Below are 16,236 nucleotides of genomic sequence, written 5' to 3'. Positions count from 1 at the left end.
GGCCAAAAGATTTACAGAGTTTACGGCTGGAAGGGACCCATAGATCAAGAGTTGATCATTTAAATAGACAAGGGCTGGGTGGGGAATCAGAAGCCTGGAGAAGGAAGCTACTTATGCGAGGTCACCCAACAGGTCAGTGGCAGAGCTGAGACAAGTATGCACATCTCCAGAGTTGTCATCTACTAGGCCGTGCTGTCATTCTCTCTTCTGCTCATAGGATGAACCTTGAAAATGGGCAACGTGCAGTCAGAAGCATCCCAAGACGTAGACACTGCACAGGGCAAAGACAGGGAAGGGAAGCCAGGAGCAGAGGATGGGTGCTTAGCTGGTACGCTGAGCAGGGCTGGGAGTGAATCGGGAGCCCTCCCACCTCGTCCCGAACCCTTTGCAGCTCAAGATCCTTCCCAGTCGCATAACAGAGAGCCAGGGAGAAGAGGAAGGCAGGCAGCTTCCCTGGAGATGGGCAAAAATTGCTCCAAGAAATCCAAGCTCAAGCTGACTTCCATGTGGGTCCAGAATTCCAGCAGCCTCAGCAGACATCCGGGCCTCGGGGACAATGACCCTGCTCTGGAATTGGGGCGAGGGAAGGTGGGGGAAGCCGGACTGACCTGCCTAAGTGGTGATGCCGGCTTGGGCACGGAGCAGAGCCCAGCATTAGATATCCCAGGCACCCACCAAGGGGAACCCAAGGGACAGAAGGTGACATCAGGGTCTCAAAACCCGCCTCCTGAGCAAGACTTGCTGAGATCCAAAAAGGCAGTGCCCAAGGGGAAGAGCAAAGGGGAGACGGTTTCCATCATGAAGCAAGGAGGCCAGGGTGACCTTCCAGGCAAGAGTGCCACTCCCCCAGAGCCGCTGGATCAGGCACTGGGAATCAGTGTGCCCCAGGACACATCAGAGCCAGAGGGCTGCAGTGAACAACACCTGACCAAGACACAGATGCCAAGTTCAGTCCTGGACAACTCTGCCCGTGCAGATGCTCCAAACTCCGATGACCAGGCCAGTCCTAACGATGCAGCAGAAAGGAATCCAACCAGGGCAGCTCCCCCAAGACCCCCTGCTGTGTCAGGACGGAAGAAACCGCCCCCATCTCATGAGGAAGGCACACCTGGAAGCCACGGCGATTCGAAGGCACCCACCAGTCCCCGACAATCACCCACCGGCCAGGCCAAGACCCAGGGCAGCAGAGCAAAGGAGCCTCATGGGAGCGAGGTAGCTGGGGAGGATGGGGTGAACACAGAAGGGGTGCAGGCCCTGCTGGAGCACGGCCTGAGCTTCCTGTACAAGGTCACCATTCAGCCTGGGCAGCAGCCGCCCAGCATCAAAGCCATAAAGCACCGGGCTGGCTTGATCTCCTCCGGCATCTCCTATGCCGATGCTCTGAAGCAGTGTCCCCAGAAAAAGGCCCCGTCCAGTGTCTCCGGGTCGCCCAAGGTGGCCGAGAAGCTGCCGTCGCTCAAAGGGTTGGAAAGGAGAGATCAGGAGGATCTCAGTTCCTTGACCCAGGCCTTCTTGGAGCAGTTCCAGAAAATGGACACTAAGGAGCAGGCCTTGCCTGCCACCCAGAGCCAGGCCAAGCAGCAGCTGCATCTGGTCAAGATCCTGGACGACCTCACCGCCTTCAACTTCAGGAGCTTGGAGGGTCAGAAGCCCAGAGTGCCCACCCCGTACCCGCAGCGGCGCAAGGGCCAGGGCAGAAATAGCCCCAGATTCAGCTCAGATGTGTCTCAGCTCACACCCTTCTTCGGCAACAGCCCCAAGCTCGACCAGCTGAGGCAGGATGAGGGCCAGCCACAGCCTGACGGGGCTTGGCTGGCTGATGACAATAGGAAAGACCCGGGTCCCAATGGAGAACCCCATGGAGAACCTCCTCAGCTCAGCCCTGCCTTCATGGCAGAGCTGGAGGAGCGCCCACAAGCTGGGGAGACCCAGCAGTGCAAGCCACAGGGCCCAAAGACACCGTCTCTGGAGGCAAATCCACCAGTAAGAGCTCCTGTTCTACCCATGCCAGGCTCGCCCCCCTTGCCTTCGGGAGAGGCTGGAGCTGCCAGCACGGTCCAGTCTGGCCAAGGGGAGGACCAACCCATGGTCCTGCCTGGGCGGGAGACTATTCCTCCCACCCCTGACCTTCCGGTGCTAATGTGCCCAGACGCTCCCCGCCCCTCCTGCCCCATGGCAGCTCAGCGCCAAGCTGCGTTGGAGCAGAGCAGCGCCTCCAAGGGGGCACGAGGCCATATCAGACCACAGGCTAGGAAACAGGCCACAACTAAGCTGCAGCTTCAGTCCACGTGGCAGCCCAAGGCAGTAGCTGGCCCCACCCAGAAGCCGCAGGAGAAGCCCAAGGTCCACGGACAGCCGAAGGCCAAAGCACAGAAGATCAAGTTGCAGAGGCAGGGGCGGGAAGCCCCAGAGCCCCAGATTGCCCCAGCCCAGCCCTGCCAAGATGCAGCCTCAGAGCAAGGTCCAGATGACTCACATGATGAGCCCAAGGCTTCTGCTCGCCACTGGCCGCCGTTCCAGATCATGGATTCGTGTCCCAGGAAGTGCTACTGCAAGCACCAGGATCAGAGGAGGCTGCCCAGGAACATCTCCGCATGGTGAGTGGGCGTGGGGTCTGGATCCCGGCCACCCCCAGCGCTCTGAGCTGGTTGCGCCCAGCCCTGCCTCAATCAGGAGGAGAGCGAGTGACCTGGGCCCACATCCTCAAAGCCAATGGGAGGGAGGCACCTAAATACCTTTGAGGATCTGGACCTTGGAGACTGGGGAACCCTAGGGGGCCAGTTCAAATCCAGCCCCTGGGGATTGTGGTTGAAAATCCCAGCTAAATAATTTCACACTATTTCAGCCATCATGGAGCTGGGCTGAACTTGAAATGGAGGGTGGGTTCATCAATGGCTATTAGCCAAGATGGTTATGGCCGCAACCCCATGCTCTGGGTGTCCCTAAACCTCTAAATGCCAGAAGGCAGGAGGGGAAGATGGGGCTGGAGCTCTCCAAACTGCCCTGTTTGTTCTGCACACTGCTCTGAAAGTTCTGGCACTGGCCACTGTTAGAGACAGGATACTGGGCCAGATGGACCACTGGTCTGCCCCAGTATGGCCTTTCTTACGTTCTAAGGCTCACTAGCCTGTTAGCAATCCCTTCAAGCCATGCACTTGTAGAGAAGTAGCCTGGGCTGCTGTACAATGGACTAGCTGGACAAGCAGCCCTCATGATACTTGGGGAGCGGAAATCTTGTCTTGCCTGTCTCTTGCTCTCTGACCCTGATGATATCACCCCAGCTTATGGTGAGTGGGACCAGGCCTGTGCCAGGAAAGCTTTGCTGGACAGGCAAATTATCCTGCTGGAGAGGCGGCTTCCACTGGCAGAAATGTGCTTGTGCCCATGTAGCTTGTGCCAGTTCCCTGAATGGAAAAAGCTGCCGGAGGCGGCAGAGCTGGGGGTGGGTGCCTAGGAACAGATCAGTGATGACTGAGTGCTTGCCATCCCCAAGCCCCCTCCACTAAGCACGGCCCCTGCCTGTCCTTGTTTAACCCTTCAATGCAGGCTGAATCCCTCCGCCAACCACCTGGCTGAGCCGCCCTGGGTCTCCACCGCCATCCTGGCTGGATCACTGGTTGCTGGCACCAGGTTCTTCCTGGATTCGTATGAGCAGCAGACAGGAGACGACGACTGAAGAACCCCCAGTTTTCCCATCAATAAACCGTGTTGGGTCAGCTCTGTGGATTGGCTTCATTCACACACCCGTCCGTCCATGTGGGAGCAGCAGCAGCAGGCTGGACAGATCTTGGGTGAATTCTCTCTTGCTTGACCTTCCTACCCCAGAGACAGGTGGCTTGATTCTCAGCTACAGTGCCCCCTCTCCCCCCCACCTCCCCGGGCCACTCCTGGCCACATAAAAGGGCTTTAAAGTGGGTGGAAACAGCCCCCTGGCAATCCTCACCTCTTTTGATGCCACGTGGGGGAGGGTGGAAACGCAGAACCCTTGGTGAGAGGAGACTGAGGGACCCTGGCCTGGGGGAAGAGTTGCACACAGAGCCTCTGGCATGCGGAGGGATGGTATTTGGGGGGAGGGAGGACATGGGGGACACAGCCCCTGCCATGGGAAAATGGGAACACACACAACCCCTGGATCATGGGGGGCAGTGCAGGGAGTCCCTGAAATAGAGGGGGAGTGGAGGGTGGTATCCAGGGAGTTTGTGCGGAGAATGGAGGGTCAGGGAGATCCCCATGTGCATGCCATGTGCCTGGCCGACAGAAACCACAAAGTATGGGATGCTCCAGCAGGAGATGCTGGGATCTGAATTTAAGGTGCATCGGCAGAGCCGCTGAGGCAGAACGGTGTAACAGTGAGTGCCCAGGAGACATTTTGGGGTCCAGGACTGGTGCAGGAGGGGCTGTGTGTTGGGAGGGAGCAGCACCCGCAGAACCAGTCGGTAGAAGCTTGTCCAGCTGTGCCCAGCTCTGGGCAAGGGCTATCTAGGGTTGGCAGGTGTCTGGTTTTCAGCTGGAAAGTCCGGTCAAAAAGGGCCCTCCACAGTGTCCGGGCAGTAGCACTGACCAGACACCAAAAGTCCCGTTACCACAGTAATTCTAATCGGCTCTGCCGCCAGGAGGGTGGGAAGAGCGGCTGCTGCTGGAGAGGTAGGTACCAGCACTGCCCTGGGGAGAGATCCTGACAGCGTGAGGCATTTGAGGAGCAGAGCTGGCAGCTAGGCTACTGCCTGTGGTGGCCCATCTCACCTTCTTTGCTTGCCAGGGCCCCGGCTCTCTCTAGCTCCTTGCTCCAGGTCCCCTCCCCCATCCCACCGTACCCTAATGGGGCAGGCAGGCAGGCTCCCCATCAGCTCCTCCCAGTCTGGCTCTGCAGGCGAGTCCCAGGGAAGGAGGGAGCAGGTGATGGGGAGCCTGTAGTGTCCGGTTTTGAAAAATTGGGAAGTTGGCAGCCCTGGCTCCTCTCTCACTGTTCCACACCTGCTAAACCACCTCTCAGCCCACCACAAAGTTCCTGAATGGCCTGGCAGGAGTCCCAGCTGTTCTCTCCACAAAGGAAGCAACAATACAGAACTGCAGCACGCCCCGGCGGCAATGAGGGAAAACGCAACAGCCCCAGGCAAACCTCCATGTTAATCATTCAGGCCCAATGTTACATTTTGGGGTTAAGATCTTGAAAAGGGCTTGAAATTTCAAAGACCCATTTTCAAAGCACTCTTGCCTTGTTCAGAGAGAGCGATTTCCCAGCATGATTATAGAAAAACAGTTATTCAGCAATTGCTTTTCCTTCATCGCTCTCCAGGGTGAGCGCTATTCCAGAATAAAAGCAGATTAGTTATTCCCAGCTAAATAACTATGCCAGGAAATTTCTCCTGTGGAGGCAGGGCTTTAATAAATACATTAAAGATTGTAAAGTGCTTTGAGAGCTTTCAGGGAGAAGGGCCAGACAAGAGCTAGGGATTATTATTATTTAGGCTTCTCGATCCCACAGCAAGCTAGCGACAGCAGCTAGGACCCCACACTGCTAGGTACATAGAACAAGGAGAAATGCCCTTTTCCAAAGGACCTTACCTAGTTGTTTTTCTTTGTTTTAAATGCCACTGAATAATTTGGAGAGTAGGGAAGGGACATTTGGCAACTTCAGAGGAGTGGGAAGCAGTTCTCTGGTGCAGGCCCTGAAACCCAGACAAAAAGTGTGACTCTTCTGACCACGTAGCATTTCATGCCTGCTTTGCGTAAATGACTGCACCATCTGCAGGTTCTGTGCTGTGAAAATCTTGCTAAACTTTCACAGAGCAGTGAATTCCAAAGGTTAGTTCAAAATACATTTGCACTGCTCTGTTCAGTGGTTTCTGCCTCGAAAGGACACCCAACTTAACTGCTGCGATTCATATTCACAGCATCACGACCACAGACAGCAGGTGCTGAGAGACACAGGCCCCGATGCAAAGGTGCTTGAGGGAGGTGGTGAGCTAATATACGAAAGGTCTCTCAAAACTGCCATCACACAGGTAAACCGTGATTGCATAGCTCACAACCATCTTCAGACTCAGGGTGAAATTCACTGGTGTAGAGTAACTGGCTTTTGCACACAGGTGTACAGCTGGGGACTGCTACTGTGGTGCCTGGCCTTAGCAACCTTGCACCCTCCACCTCAGTGTATGCATGGCAGATGCAGCCATGTACCACCTCCCCCTGGGAGCGCTGCAGCATAGCAGGACACGTCAGCCCCTACAAGAACAAAGGCCATGAGCTGCTAGATGCAGCTTTCCCCTTCAAGGGTATTACCACCTGTATTTGCTACTGAATTCCAAAGGATGACAGAGGCCCATGGCCTCATTAAAAGATCCACTTCCTTCTGTCTAGTCATGTGAAAACCAGTGAAATGAAGGAGCGCTATGAAACTGACCCAGGTGAAACATGTATTTTACGATCTGAAATTCCTGATGGGAATGTTTTCAGCACAGCCAGGCTGCCAAGCTGTTAAAGGAAGCCAGCCAGGACTGCTGAGAGTTAAGGTTTTAACCCTAGAATATTTTACAAACACGTGTGTCCATTATGTTTTATTTTAAAATCCCACACAAAAAAAAAATCCAGTCTGTTGAACTATAAACATGCTCCTGTGATATCTGCAGCCACCTACTGCAGCCTTGGAGAATTCAAAGAAAGGGCCTACCTGTCTAAGGTATGTATATGGCCCCATCACGGTAGTGCTGGAGCCCCTCCCCGAGGCAGGGCAGTGCTGTTATCCCCATTTTACAGAGGGGGAAATAGAGTCCTAGCTACCCTAAGGCCCAGAACCAGGACCTCAAAAGGTATTTTTAGGTGGAGCGGCCAAGCTCACCGAGGGAGTCCAAAGCACAGCAGGGAACTGAATCCAGGTCTTCCACATCCCAGGCAAGCACCATAACTCTGTGATTATCCTTCCTCTGTAGTCTCATTGCACTGCCCAGCGATAAACAAGATCAATCAGGGAGAAGCAGTGAGATTTCCAGGCTGACCTTTCCAAAGCCACCTAAAGGAGTTTAGATGCCAGCTTCTCAGTCAAGTTAACTGGGTGCCCAACTCTCTTCAACCTTCACATCATTCTGTGTTTCACTCAGAGGTTCCTTATTAACACAACCAAGGAAATGCATTTGTACAAGAAACGATAGTTTTATTTAACCTGACACAATCCCTTTATGTAACAACACATGGGGCAGGGAACAGGAAGGGAGACACTTGAACGATGGCTCTTGGAGGCTGCGCAACCATTTGTTGACTAGAATCTGAAGTGCCCCCTCTCCCCAGATCGACAAAGGGGGAGGGGGGAGTTGAATAGAAGCCAACACCCATAACAGCATCCAGAACACAGGTGTTAATGGGGTATAGGCTCCACCGTATGGAGGAGAGTGTGGGTTTGAAAGTTTTAAAAGGTGTCTTACCCTCCACCCACATTGCTGAATGAGAGCACCCCAGAGCAGTCCGGCCATTTAGGACCCTCCCTGCCCACGGGACATGTCTGCATAAAGGAACAAGGCAGCCTGGCTCCTCACAATTTGTAATTGTGCTGTCCTGGAGAAATCTTTAAATAGTTTTAAAAAATGGACAGGTTGCTGGGAAGAGGCGTATGAAGACGCTAAAATAAAAAAGGGACCAGGGAAGGGAGGTGGGGAAAGAGTCCTGGCGGAGCTCTGCTAGACGATCATTTCTAGCTGCCTGGCGTATTCAATGACTTGTTTGGCTAACTCTGTCGATGGGATGGTGGCGTCTTCGGGTTTCTGCTGCTGGCTGCTGAAGCTGTAGTAGTTGTGTGGCCCCAGAACCCAACCACGCTAAAATAAAGGAAAAAAACATTTTATTAAAAAAAATTCTAAGAGCCCTCTACCGATTTATGGGTTTCCAGGCTTGTCCTGCTGTGCGTCATTTCCTCCCTATGGCCTGGCTTGAAACCCTTCCGCCTCCCTGGAAGCGCAGGCTGGAAATCCCAGCCAGTTCAACCATTCCAGGCAGGTTATGCCCTGGGGCTTTCAGACAACATTTTAAGAACCAAGGTCCTGCCTTCTGTGTCAGCATCAGGGATCCCATGGAGGACTGCTTATTGCTCAGCAGTCTGGCTGGACTACATCTCCCATGATACACCACAGCCAGGGACCCCTGCAATGCGCTGCTCCCTACCAAAAGGGGAGAAAGTTGTGCATCATGGGAGACGTAGTCCAGCCAGAAAGCTGGCCCATGGAGGAGGTGGGGAGCAAAAGACAGCCAAACCACAATTCCCATGAGGCACTGTGGTGTCAGTTTTGAATAAAGGGTTTTGGCCAAAGTTTTCTGTGGGGAAAAACGAACAAACAGCCCTGTATTCCCACCAGCTCTACAATCCTGCTGATGTAGGAGACAGGCTCAAATCTGGCTCAGGCGGCCAGAGCTGTGGCAACTTTGCAGGGACTAGCAGGAATAAAGAGTAGCAGAAATGGACTTGTCAATGAAGCCAGCAGGTCTGACTCTGCTACCCACACGACTGCAGGTCAGGCGACAGTGCTATTCTCTTCCATTACAGCAGCTCACGCACCTTCTTGGCGTATTCCGTCATTTTCTTTGGGGTGTTGAAGAACAGAACCCTCGTGGCTTCATTGAAGAGGATTTTCTCATAAGCTTTCTCAATGCAGCCAGCGATTTCATCCCTGACACCAAAGGGAAACAAGGTGGTCACACCTCTGCCTTCGAAAACAGCATGATACATACAGCAACAAAAGAACTTAGAGGGCTGGAAGACGGGATTTCTGCAGGCAGGGAGGAAGGAGGCTAGGCCAAGATGCTCACACATGCATAGTGATTTTCAGAACCCAACTTGAGACAGGGAAGGATGGACTAATGGTTAGAGCATTAGCCTGGGACTTGGGAAACCTGCTTTCAATTCCTTTGAATCAGAGTCATATGGTTTAAGGTCAGAAGGGACCAGTAGAGCAGCTGGTCTGACTTATCTAGCACAGGCCATCAGTCCCACCCAGCACCAGCAGGCTAAACCCAGCACCCGAAATGAGATGACACTACCACAGCCTGTAGAAGACTAGGCTATTATGTGCCACAGGAGGGACTGTGTAAGGCCCCTGCAGTGGCAAGGAAGTGACTAAGATAGGCCCAGATAATCGTGGCAAGTGACCCACACCCCACACTGCAGAGGTAGGTGGAAATCTGGCCTGGGGGAAAATTCTCTCTTGATCCCACCTCTGGCCATCACTTATACCCTCAGCATGTGAGCCAGAACCAGCCAGCCAAGCACCTGAGGGACAGAATGCTCAGTGCCCCCTCAGAGCCCTGGCCCTCCCCATCTAGTGTCTCATCTCCAGCCGTGACTTCCCCTGATGCTTCAGAGGAAGGAGAAAAACCCCTCCTAGGATACACTTCCTGACCCCTGTTGATGGCCAACTGAAACATGAGCCACAGACCTTCTGAGACAGCTGGGGCCTTAGTAATTTGCTCAGTGCCTTAGCTTCTCCACTTGTAACATACGGATAATGGCCCTGCCAAACTGGGGGATATGAGGATAAATCCATTACAACTTGTGAGGTGCTCAGACACTACGGTAAAGGGGGCCAGAAAAAATACCACAGATATGGACAGACACTTTAAAGGGCCCTTTGAAAGGGGGGCCTCAGGTTGGTCACACAGAATCAGTGGGCACTTGAGAGTCTCTGCCACACTGCTGCAGCAGGGGCCATACAGTTACAGATGAGACGTTCCTTCCAGTCAGAAGTCTCGCCCCCTCACCCCCTAATTCCAGCCACTCTTAACTTTCTCAGATTCCTTTGGCCCTGGATCTTTCTGTGCTTGCGCTCACTGACTTTAGCCTTTTTTGAGCTGCAAGCATGTGCTGGGCAGGAGGGGATCGGTGATTTGGAAAGTGCTTGGAGGTTACTGGAAGCATGCATTACATGCTATTTCCTATGTGAGTTCATTTCACAGCAGCTTCATTGTTTGCTTTTTAGGGCCAGTCTTTTTGTTCTCTGTTTGTACAGCTCCGAGGGCAATGGTCCATGACTCGGACTCCAAGGGGCTACCATAAACACACCTAATGGAAGTTAAGCCACTTCCATAACAACACATGCCTTGCAGCCACTCTGAAAAGCTCAGATTTCCCCCACTGTTCCAATGGGGAATTACATTCCTCTGGACCAATCCGTGCCAGCAAAATACCGACACCCTAGCTCCTTAGCTGCTCTTATTAGGTGCTTCGCTACATGCAATTCCACGGCTCTGTGTAAAAATCTCATGCGACATCACGGATTCCCTTTAACAGCCCACGCAGAGGGTGGATCGAAGCAGTCAATAGGAAGAGAACGACTCACCGAATGGTGTCCAATAAGATGTCAATGAAGAAAGTGTAACTCTCAGCTGGGATGTTGCCTTTGGCTAGGAACACTTTGTTGTAGCTGCCTTCCATCAAGTACTAGACGAGGAGAGAAGCAGAGATTAGAGATGCTTGTCTTGGGGTCGTATTAACGCCTGTTCCTGGAGCAAGATCCACTTTAACCTTAATGCCCAATGGTTTTACACACCACACATACGTGCGCCTCCACCCACCGGTAAGATGCAGCCACCCCTAGGCTACAGCATGGCTGCTATTTAACTGCACACAACAACACTGGCCCAGAAGCTAAGACTCAGTGAAACAGAGGATGTTTAGGGAAGCAGGCTGGTGCTAGATTTTGGCCAGGATTTGAGGGGTAACACTGCAGTCCTACCCAAGAGCATGTTGGGAATCTGTCAAACGGTCACGGCCTGTTTTACAGCTCATTCAAAAAGCTGGCAGCTATTGCAGCACAGCACTCCCTAGCACCAGGCTGGGGTGCTGCCAGGTAAATGCTATTTGAGTTAGCGCCACTCAGGCTTTTATCGGATGGCTCCCACCCACACAGTGACACAGCCACATCCTGATCTCACCCCTGCGGTGGGCTGGAAAGGTCAACAATGCATAGAAACAGAACAAAGAACGGTAACTCAAAGCCATGGGCAGAAAGGGGTTAGGCCATCAAAGCTGCAGTGACAGGCTCAGAGGCGGGACCAGCAGGCTGTGGTGGGAACAGCAGAGGTAGCTACCTGCTCTAGAGAGACAGGGTGTTTGATGTACACATTGGTCTGGATGTCCTTCGCTGGGAGTCTCTCCAGCTCGGTGTGGAACTCAGCCACGCGGTTCTGGGACAGCAGAAAGAGCAGGTTCAGTCCTAGCAGCTGATGCTTGTAGGCGGACTCTGGCAACTCATCCCTATAAGAAATGGTGATGTATTAATTTAGAATAATTCAGGGGCCCAAAAAGATATTAACATAACCCAGTCATTTTTTAACAGACGGTGTTAAACAAGATCAGGGTTTGGTATCTCAAGACCTCAGCCTGCTTAGTACTACGGCAAACCCACAATTCAACAGCCTTTTCGCCTTTTATTAACAATAAAAGAAGGAAAAACAGTTAAAGCATTCAAAACGTAAAGCATTAAATAAGGCTTTCATTTTAGCATTATCCCTTGTTCCCTTTCCCCTTAGCTGGAGAGTTTTTAGAAGGAAAGAGAACCCATTTGACAGTCTCTTAAACAGTATCAAGGGCAGTAATAACTGTCCTTTCAGGGAAAAGTAAAGAAGTTAGCTGAAATGCACTGGAGCCGTTGTTTCTGCTGTTCAACTCCGATCCTGTTTTGTTCCAGGTGGTGGCTGGGATTCAGCTGAAGCTGGTAGAGGTGATGATATTATCTGGCCCTTTCTCCCTGGCTTGGCCAGGACATCTCTCAGGAGTAGAATGAAGGTGGTCAGGGTCCGAGGAGACAGCGGGGGTAGCAGTTTTAATAAAGCTCACTCCAGTAGCCGCTGTCTTTCCTTATTTCCCCCACAAAAGTCTCTTTCTTTAAGAACCCAAAAAGAGAATGACAGGTGGAATTTCTCATCCCCTCATTATTTTGTCCACCAATTAGGACTAATTTCCAACACACCAATTTGGTTTATTAATTCCGGATGCACATTTTCTCATTCTCCAGGCATGCTTTGGGCTAATTCAGTTTTTCAGCTTGATTTATCTTCTACCTGTTTATAAAAGTCTTTATTTAAAAAGAACTAGGACAGCAGGGAAACTTATCACTAGAGCCCGGAACATCTGTGAATATCCATGGATCATTTTTGTGGATCAGATACGGATACAAATTTTGCATCTCCCCAGGGCTCTACTTAACAGGGTCCTCGTGCCTCAGCTGATTACCCCTGTGACTGGGAAAGACCCCGTGGAATCGCTCCCATGGAATAGCACAGCACTGTTAGTTGTGTTGTGCCGGTGCAACATCTCTCTCTGTAGCACCCCTCCACGGCTGCTGTCAGAGACAGGATACCTGACCAAATGGCCCACTGATCCGAGCCATTCATTGCAGCAGGAGGTTGGACCAGAGGGGCCACTGGGATCCAATCCAGCGTGGCAGGAGGGAGGATATAGAACCAGAGGGACCACTGGCATCCAATATACCAGACTAGCCGAACCACTGAGCCTCTAACTCTTGGAACAGGTTAGCGCACCCTCCCTGGCATATGTTCACACTACCAGCAAGGAAAGTCTAAGGAGGCCAGTGCAGCTGGGTATCATACAACGGGAATGCTTGCCATCCCACAGGGATCAGAAGTCAGCGGTTACACCACAAAATATTGGAGGGCCGACACTCACTTGTAGTCAAAGTAGTAGCATTTCAGCTGAGCCATGTATCTCTCAAAAGATGGGATATCTTTCTTCAAGATGCTCCATTGGGCTCCGATTTCAAGAATATCCCCTGGGACAGAGGGAGATGGAAAGGCAGACAGAATGTTAGGTAGAATAAGAAAGCTTGATTGGCAGAGAGCAGGCAGTGGGGCTTCTCACCTGACCAAGATCTTAAAAGGCTCCCTTTTCTATTCACAGCATGGCAGCTACGCCAGGGCTGAACAAATCTCATTCACCAAGGGCCCACGGCCAGGAAGAAAACCCTCCTCTTCCACATACAGCACGGCTGCCCGCCAGCTTCATCAGGGGAGTTTGCCCTTTCACTAGAAGCATCAGTCAGGAGGCAGCATATTAGACCCAATGCATTTTGGCCATTTGCCATGTAACACACAGAAACAAAGCGCAGCAGCTAACAGCGCACAGCCCACTATTCTGGGGGGAGGAAGGGATGAGCTCTTCTAGGGGATGCAGGGATGATACTTACTTGCTAATATCAGCTGCTGCTTTGTCAGTTTTGTGCCTGTAGTTGGCAGGAAGTTGAGCTCCAACAGGGCTATCTGGAACAGAAAAGCAGAGACGCATTACACAAATCAGGATGCTATGACAGCCGAGACTTTTGGCTCAAGCACTCCACCAAGGTCTGTGGGGACCTGAAATCACTCTCCTGTGATGGGGCTCAGTCCAGTTCCTTGCAGCACAGGTGGCTACAACTGGTTGGCAGGCTAAGGCGGAGTACATGAGGGGCTTCAGGGACTAAGTGCCAGATTGGGCCCCTCCAGGGGAGTGGTTAAAGCACACTGGCAGATGGGGTGGATGGCAGACATGCTTGCCCAGGCACTGCTTACGCTGGCTGTACCTGTCCTGGGGACAAAGAAGCCTTCAGTCTTTGGGCTCAGCAGTGCTATGTTCAATTGAAGCTTAAACAAACACACACTTACAGTGGAACCCCAGCCCTGCTATAACTGAGGTGTGGAACAGCTTTCTGTTTAAAGCTGGACTTTAAAGCTGTTTAAAGTGCTCAGCTCTGCGGACTGATCCTTAGCCTTTCACAAGCCTTGAACTCTTCTATACAATGGGTTGCGTCATGCCAACCACTTCTGAGGTGGAACACTACAGCCACTACCAGCACCACAGTTTTGGACAGGAGATGAAGAACCACCTACATTAACCAACATGGCAGGAAGGAATTTAAGGAGGCAGGATGCAATCACCCAGATTGGAATTAAGAGAGGATTCTTGGGTTAACATCCCAAAACTCCAAACAGTCCCTTGGAATCTTTAATGAGGAGTCCCAACTTTGGTTTTGTGTCAATCCTCCCTAGCACAATGCTGGACTATTGGGCTCACTCGTGACTCAGAGGCTCGACAGCGGCACTTGTGCAGAGGTTTGTAAATATTAAAGCACAAATGGCCCGTGGGAAGCAGACAACACCTTCTGACTCACTGACCCCACCTCCTGTGGGATCCCGTGATTCTTTCCCTGACCCCATTTCTGACACAAGGCTACAGCTCTAGGTTCCTGCCTGCTCAGGTGGAGACAAAGGTTCCAAGTCTCCTTGGGAAAAAGGCACTTTGCGGATCATTCACCAAACACCTCAAACATATTTTAAGAAGGAATCAACTAGGCCAAATTCTAGTTCAGATTCCAAGTTCCATCTCCAATTCCATTCTTAAATTCTGCTCGCCTTCAGCTGAATACAGACTTCTTCTTCACCTCCCATGTCTTAAGCTGCCATGCTATATTGCCATACGGTCATTCAACAGCTACCACTCCAGAGGTGGCTGCATTTCAGTGGGCTTCATGTGCAGTGTTCTGGGATCATTCAGTCCCAGGGACCCTACAGAAATGCAGGATATAGAGAGAGTCTTCTGTTGGGACCCCAGACTCTGCTCAGGAAGCAGCAGCCACACCAGAGCCAGGGGATTTTACAACACCCTGGATGCTCACATTATTATTCTTGCCTGGATCCCCTGTGTACAAGCCCCCCCACACCCAGCAACCCCATATGACTTCTGACCTACTGCCTCCCCCATGACATTTCCCTCCCCACAACTAACCTGCAGTCCCCATTCTCCCGGCCCGCCTGCCATCCAGCCTTACTACTCTGTAGGGGCCAAGCGACCAGCCTGCACTGGGGCAGTGGCAAGTCACAAGGGTGAAGAGCCGAAGGTGGCAGAGAGGAGCAGAGTTAAACCCCGGGGACGGACGGAGGCCAGTCCTTAGGGCAGGACAACAGGCCCCCCCACGGGAAAAGCGGGGCTCCCCGCTAAGGCATCCTGGTAATCGCGCCTGCTGAAAGGCTGCCAGGCCCCCCCTTATCCTCCGCTCAAGAGTCCCCAGGATTTCGCTCCCCTCCCCCCATGTGAGACACCCCTTCCCCCGCAGGTTCCCTGGCTCCCCCTCGGCCGGGCCGGGCCCCTCCCCGGGGGGGGGGTTTCCGCCCCCGCGCCCCCAGCCCCGCTGCGGGAATTCCGGCCCCCCCGCCGCCCCGCACCTTGAGGCGGCCCAGCGCCTCGCCGCACTTGCTGAGGTTGGGGCTCTTGCGGTTCCACTCTCCCTTGAGCTGCTCGTACATCCCGGCCGCTGCCTTCAGCCCCGCGGCCCCGTCCGCCCCGTTCACCACCAGCCCGGCCGCCGCCATCACCATGAATCGGCAGCCCCGGCCCAGCCTCCCTCCTCCTCCGACCCGGCTCGTGGCGCGGCACCACCCCCCTTTACGGCAGCCACGCTGCTTTACGGCCGCCGCGTCCATGGCAACCGCGGCCAGCCGCCAACATGACGGCCGCGCGCCTCAGCGACGAAAAAGAAGGCGCCTGACAGAACAAAGGAAGGGGCGCGCAGGACGTTTACCGTCATCAAAAAAATTCGGGCAGCGCACGCGCAGAGTGAAAGCAGGAAGTAACTTGCTGGGGTGTGTGAAATCATTAAGTAGCGTGTGACGTCATGAAAAGGCAATACGTGATGTCATGAGGAGATAGGAAGTGCCACCGTGAGAGGAGAGGACGTGACATCATTGGGGCGGGAAAGGGGGGGAATGACAACCTGAGGGGAACATGACATCATAATGGGAGCAGAGGTGATATCATGAGGAGTTGCGGCATCATAAAGGAAGAGGATGTGATGTCATGCGGGAATGTGACACGGAAAGGAGGGGAGGATGTGATGTTGTGAGGGAAGGGGAAGGGAAGTAACATCATAGGGAGGGCAAGGGGCATAGTTAGTATGGCTAATTCCAAATGTTTAAAAATCATGAATCAAGCGTCAAAGAATCGTGAGATTTTTAAAATGATAATTAGTAGGGTCTCTTCCTTTGCCTGCAGCTTTTTGAGCGTTTAGGGGGTGTGTGTATCACATTTTCAAGCTCTTCTGCACAAGCAAAGGTTAGAAACTGGGGTTTTTTAAAATGAAAATGGAGAATCTCCTGTAAACCCATTCTTCAGGACCAGGGGCTTTAATCAACTATTGTGTGAATCATGATAAAATCACGAGAATCAGCTAAATGGGAAATTGAGGAACAGAGGTGGCAGCGACTTGC

General features: G+C 52.6%; 2 protein-coding genes across 2 annotated transcripts; one reads left to right on the top strand and one right to left on the bottom strand.

The window, feature by feature from the left end:
* Positions 1–231: 231 nt before the first annotated feature.
* Positions 232–3,712, top strand: GGN (gametogenetin). Its single transcript, XM_067557299.1, has 2 exons — positions 232–2,597; positions 3,547–3,712. Exons 1-2 carry the CDS (start codon positions 232–234, stop codon positions 3,674–3,676), a joined length of 2,496 nt encoding a protein of 831 aa, XP_067413400.1. The 3' UTR covers positions 3,677–3,712.
* A 3,417-nt stretch (positions 3,713–7,129) lies between these two features.
* On the bottom strand, positions 7,130–15,481 carry PSMD8 (proteasome 26S subunit, non-ATPase 8). The gene is made up of 7 exons (XM_067556694.1): positions 15,196–15,481; positions 13,185–13,257; positions 12,668–12,770; positions 11,071–11,236; positions 10,320–10,420; positions 8,543–8,654; positions 7,130–7,808 (listed from the first exon to the last, which is right to left on the bottom strand). Exons 1-7 carry the CDS (start codon positions 15,451–15,453, stop codon positions 7,671–7,673), a joined length of 951 nt encoding a protein of 316 aa, XP_067412795.1. The 5' UTR covers positions 15,454–15,481; the 3' UTR covers positions 7,130–7,670.
* Between the last annotated feature and the right edge of the window lie 755 nt (positions 15,482–16,236).

The sequence above is a fragment of the Emydura macquarii genome, unplaced genomic scaffold (genome assembly GCF_026122565.2).
Source record: "Emydura macquarii macquarii isolate MOO-44397 ecotype Brisbane River unplaced genomic scaffold, CSIRO-AGI_Emac_v2 contig_1790, whole genome shotgun sequence".
Taxonomy (NCBI): Eukaryota; Metazoa; Chordata; order Testudines; family Chelidae; genus Emydura; species Emydura macquarii.
This window is presented reverse-complemented; position numbering and strand designations above follow the sequence as displayed.

Excerpts from the sequence above, each read along its gene's own strand:
- GGN (XM_067557299.1), top strand. The coding sequence starts at position 232 with ATGGGCAACGTGCAGTCAGAAGCATCCCAAGACGTAGACACTGCACAG. Across the intron at positions 2,598-3,546 it reads CCCAGGAACATCTCCGCATG|GCTGAATCCCTCCGCCAACC; the intron begins GTGAGTGGGCGT and ends CCTTCAATGCAG.
- PSMD8 (XM_067556694.1), bottom strand. The coding sequence starts at position 15,453 with ATGGACGCGGCGGCCGTAAAGCAGCGTGGCTGCCGTAAAGGGGGGTGG. Across the intron at positions 11,237-12,667 it reads TGCTACTACTTTGACTACAA|GGATGAGTTGCCAGAGTCCG; the intron begins GTGAGTGTCGGC and ends CATTTCTTATAG. Across the intron at positions 8,655-10,319 it reads ATCTTATTGGACACCATTCG|GGATGAAATCGCTGGCTGCA; the intron begins GTGAGTCGTTCT and ends CTTTGGTGTCAG.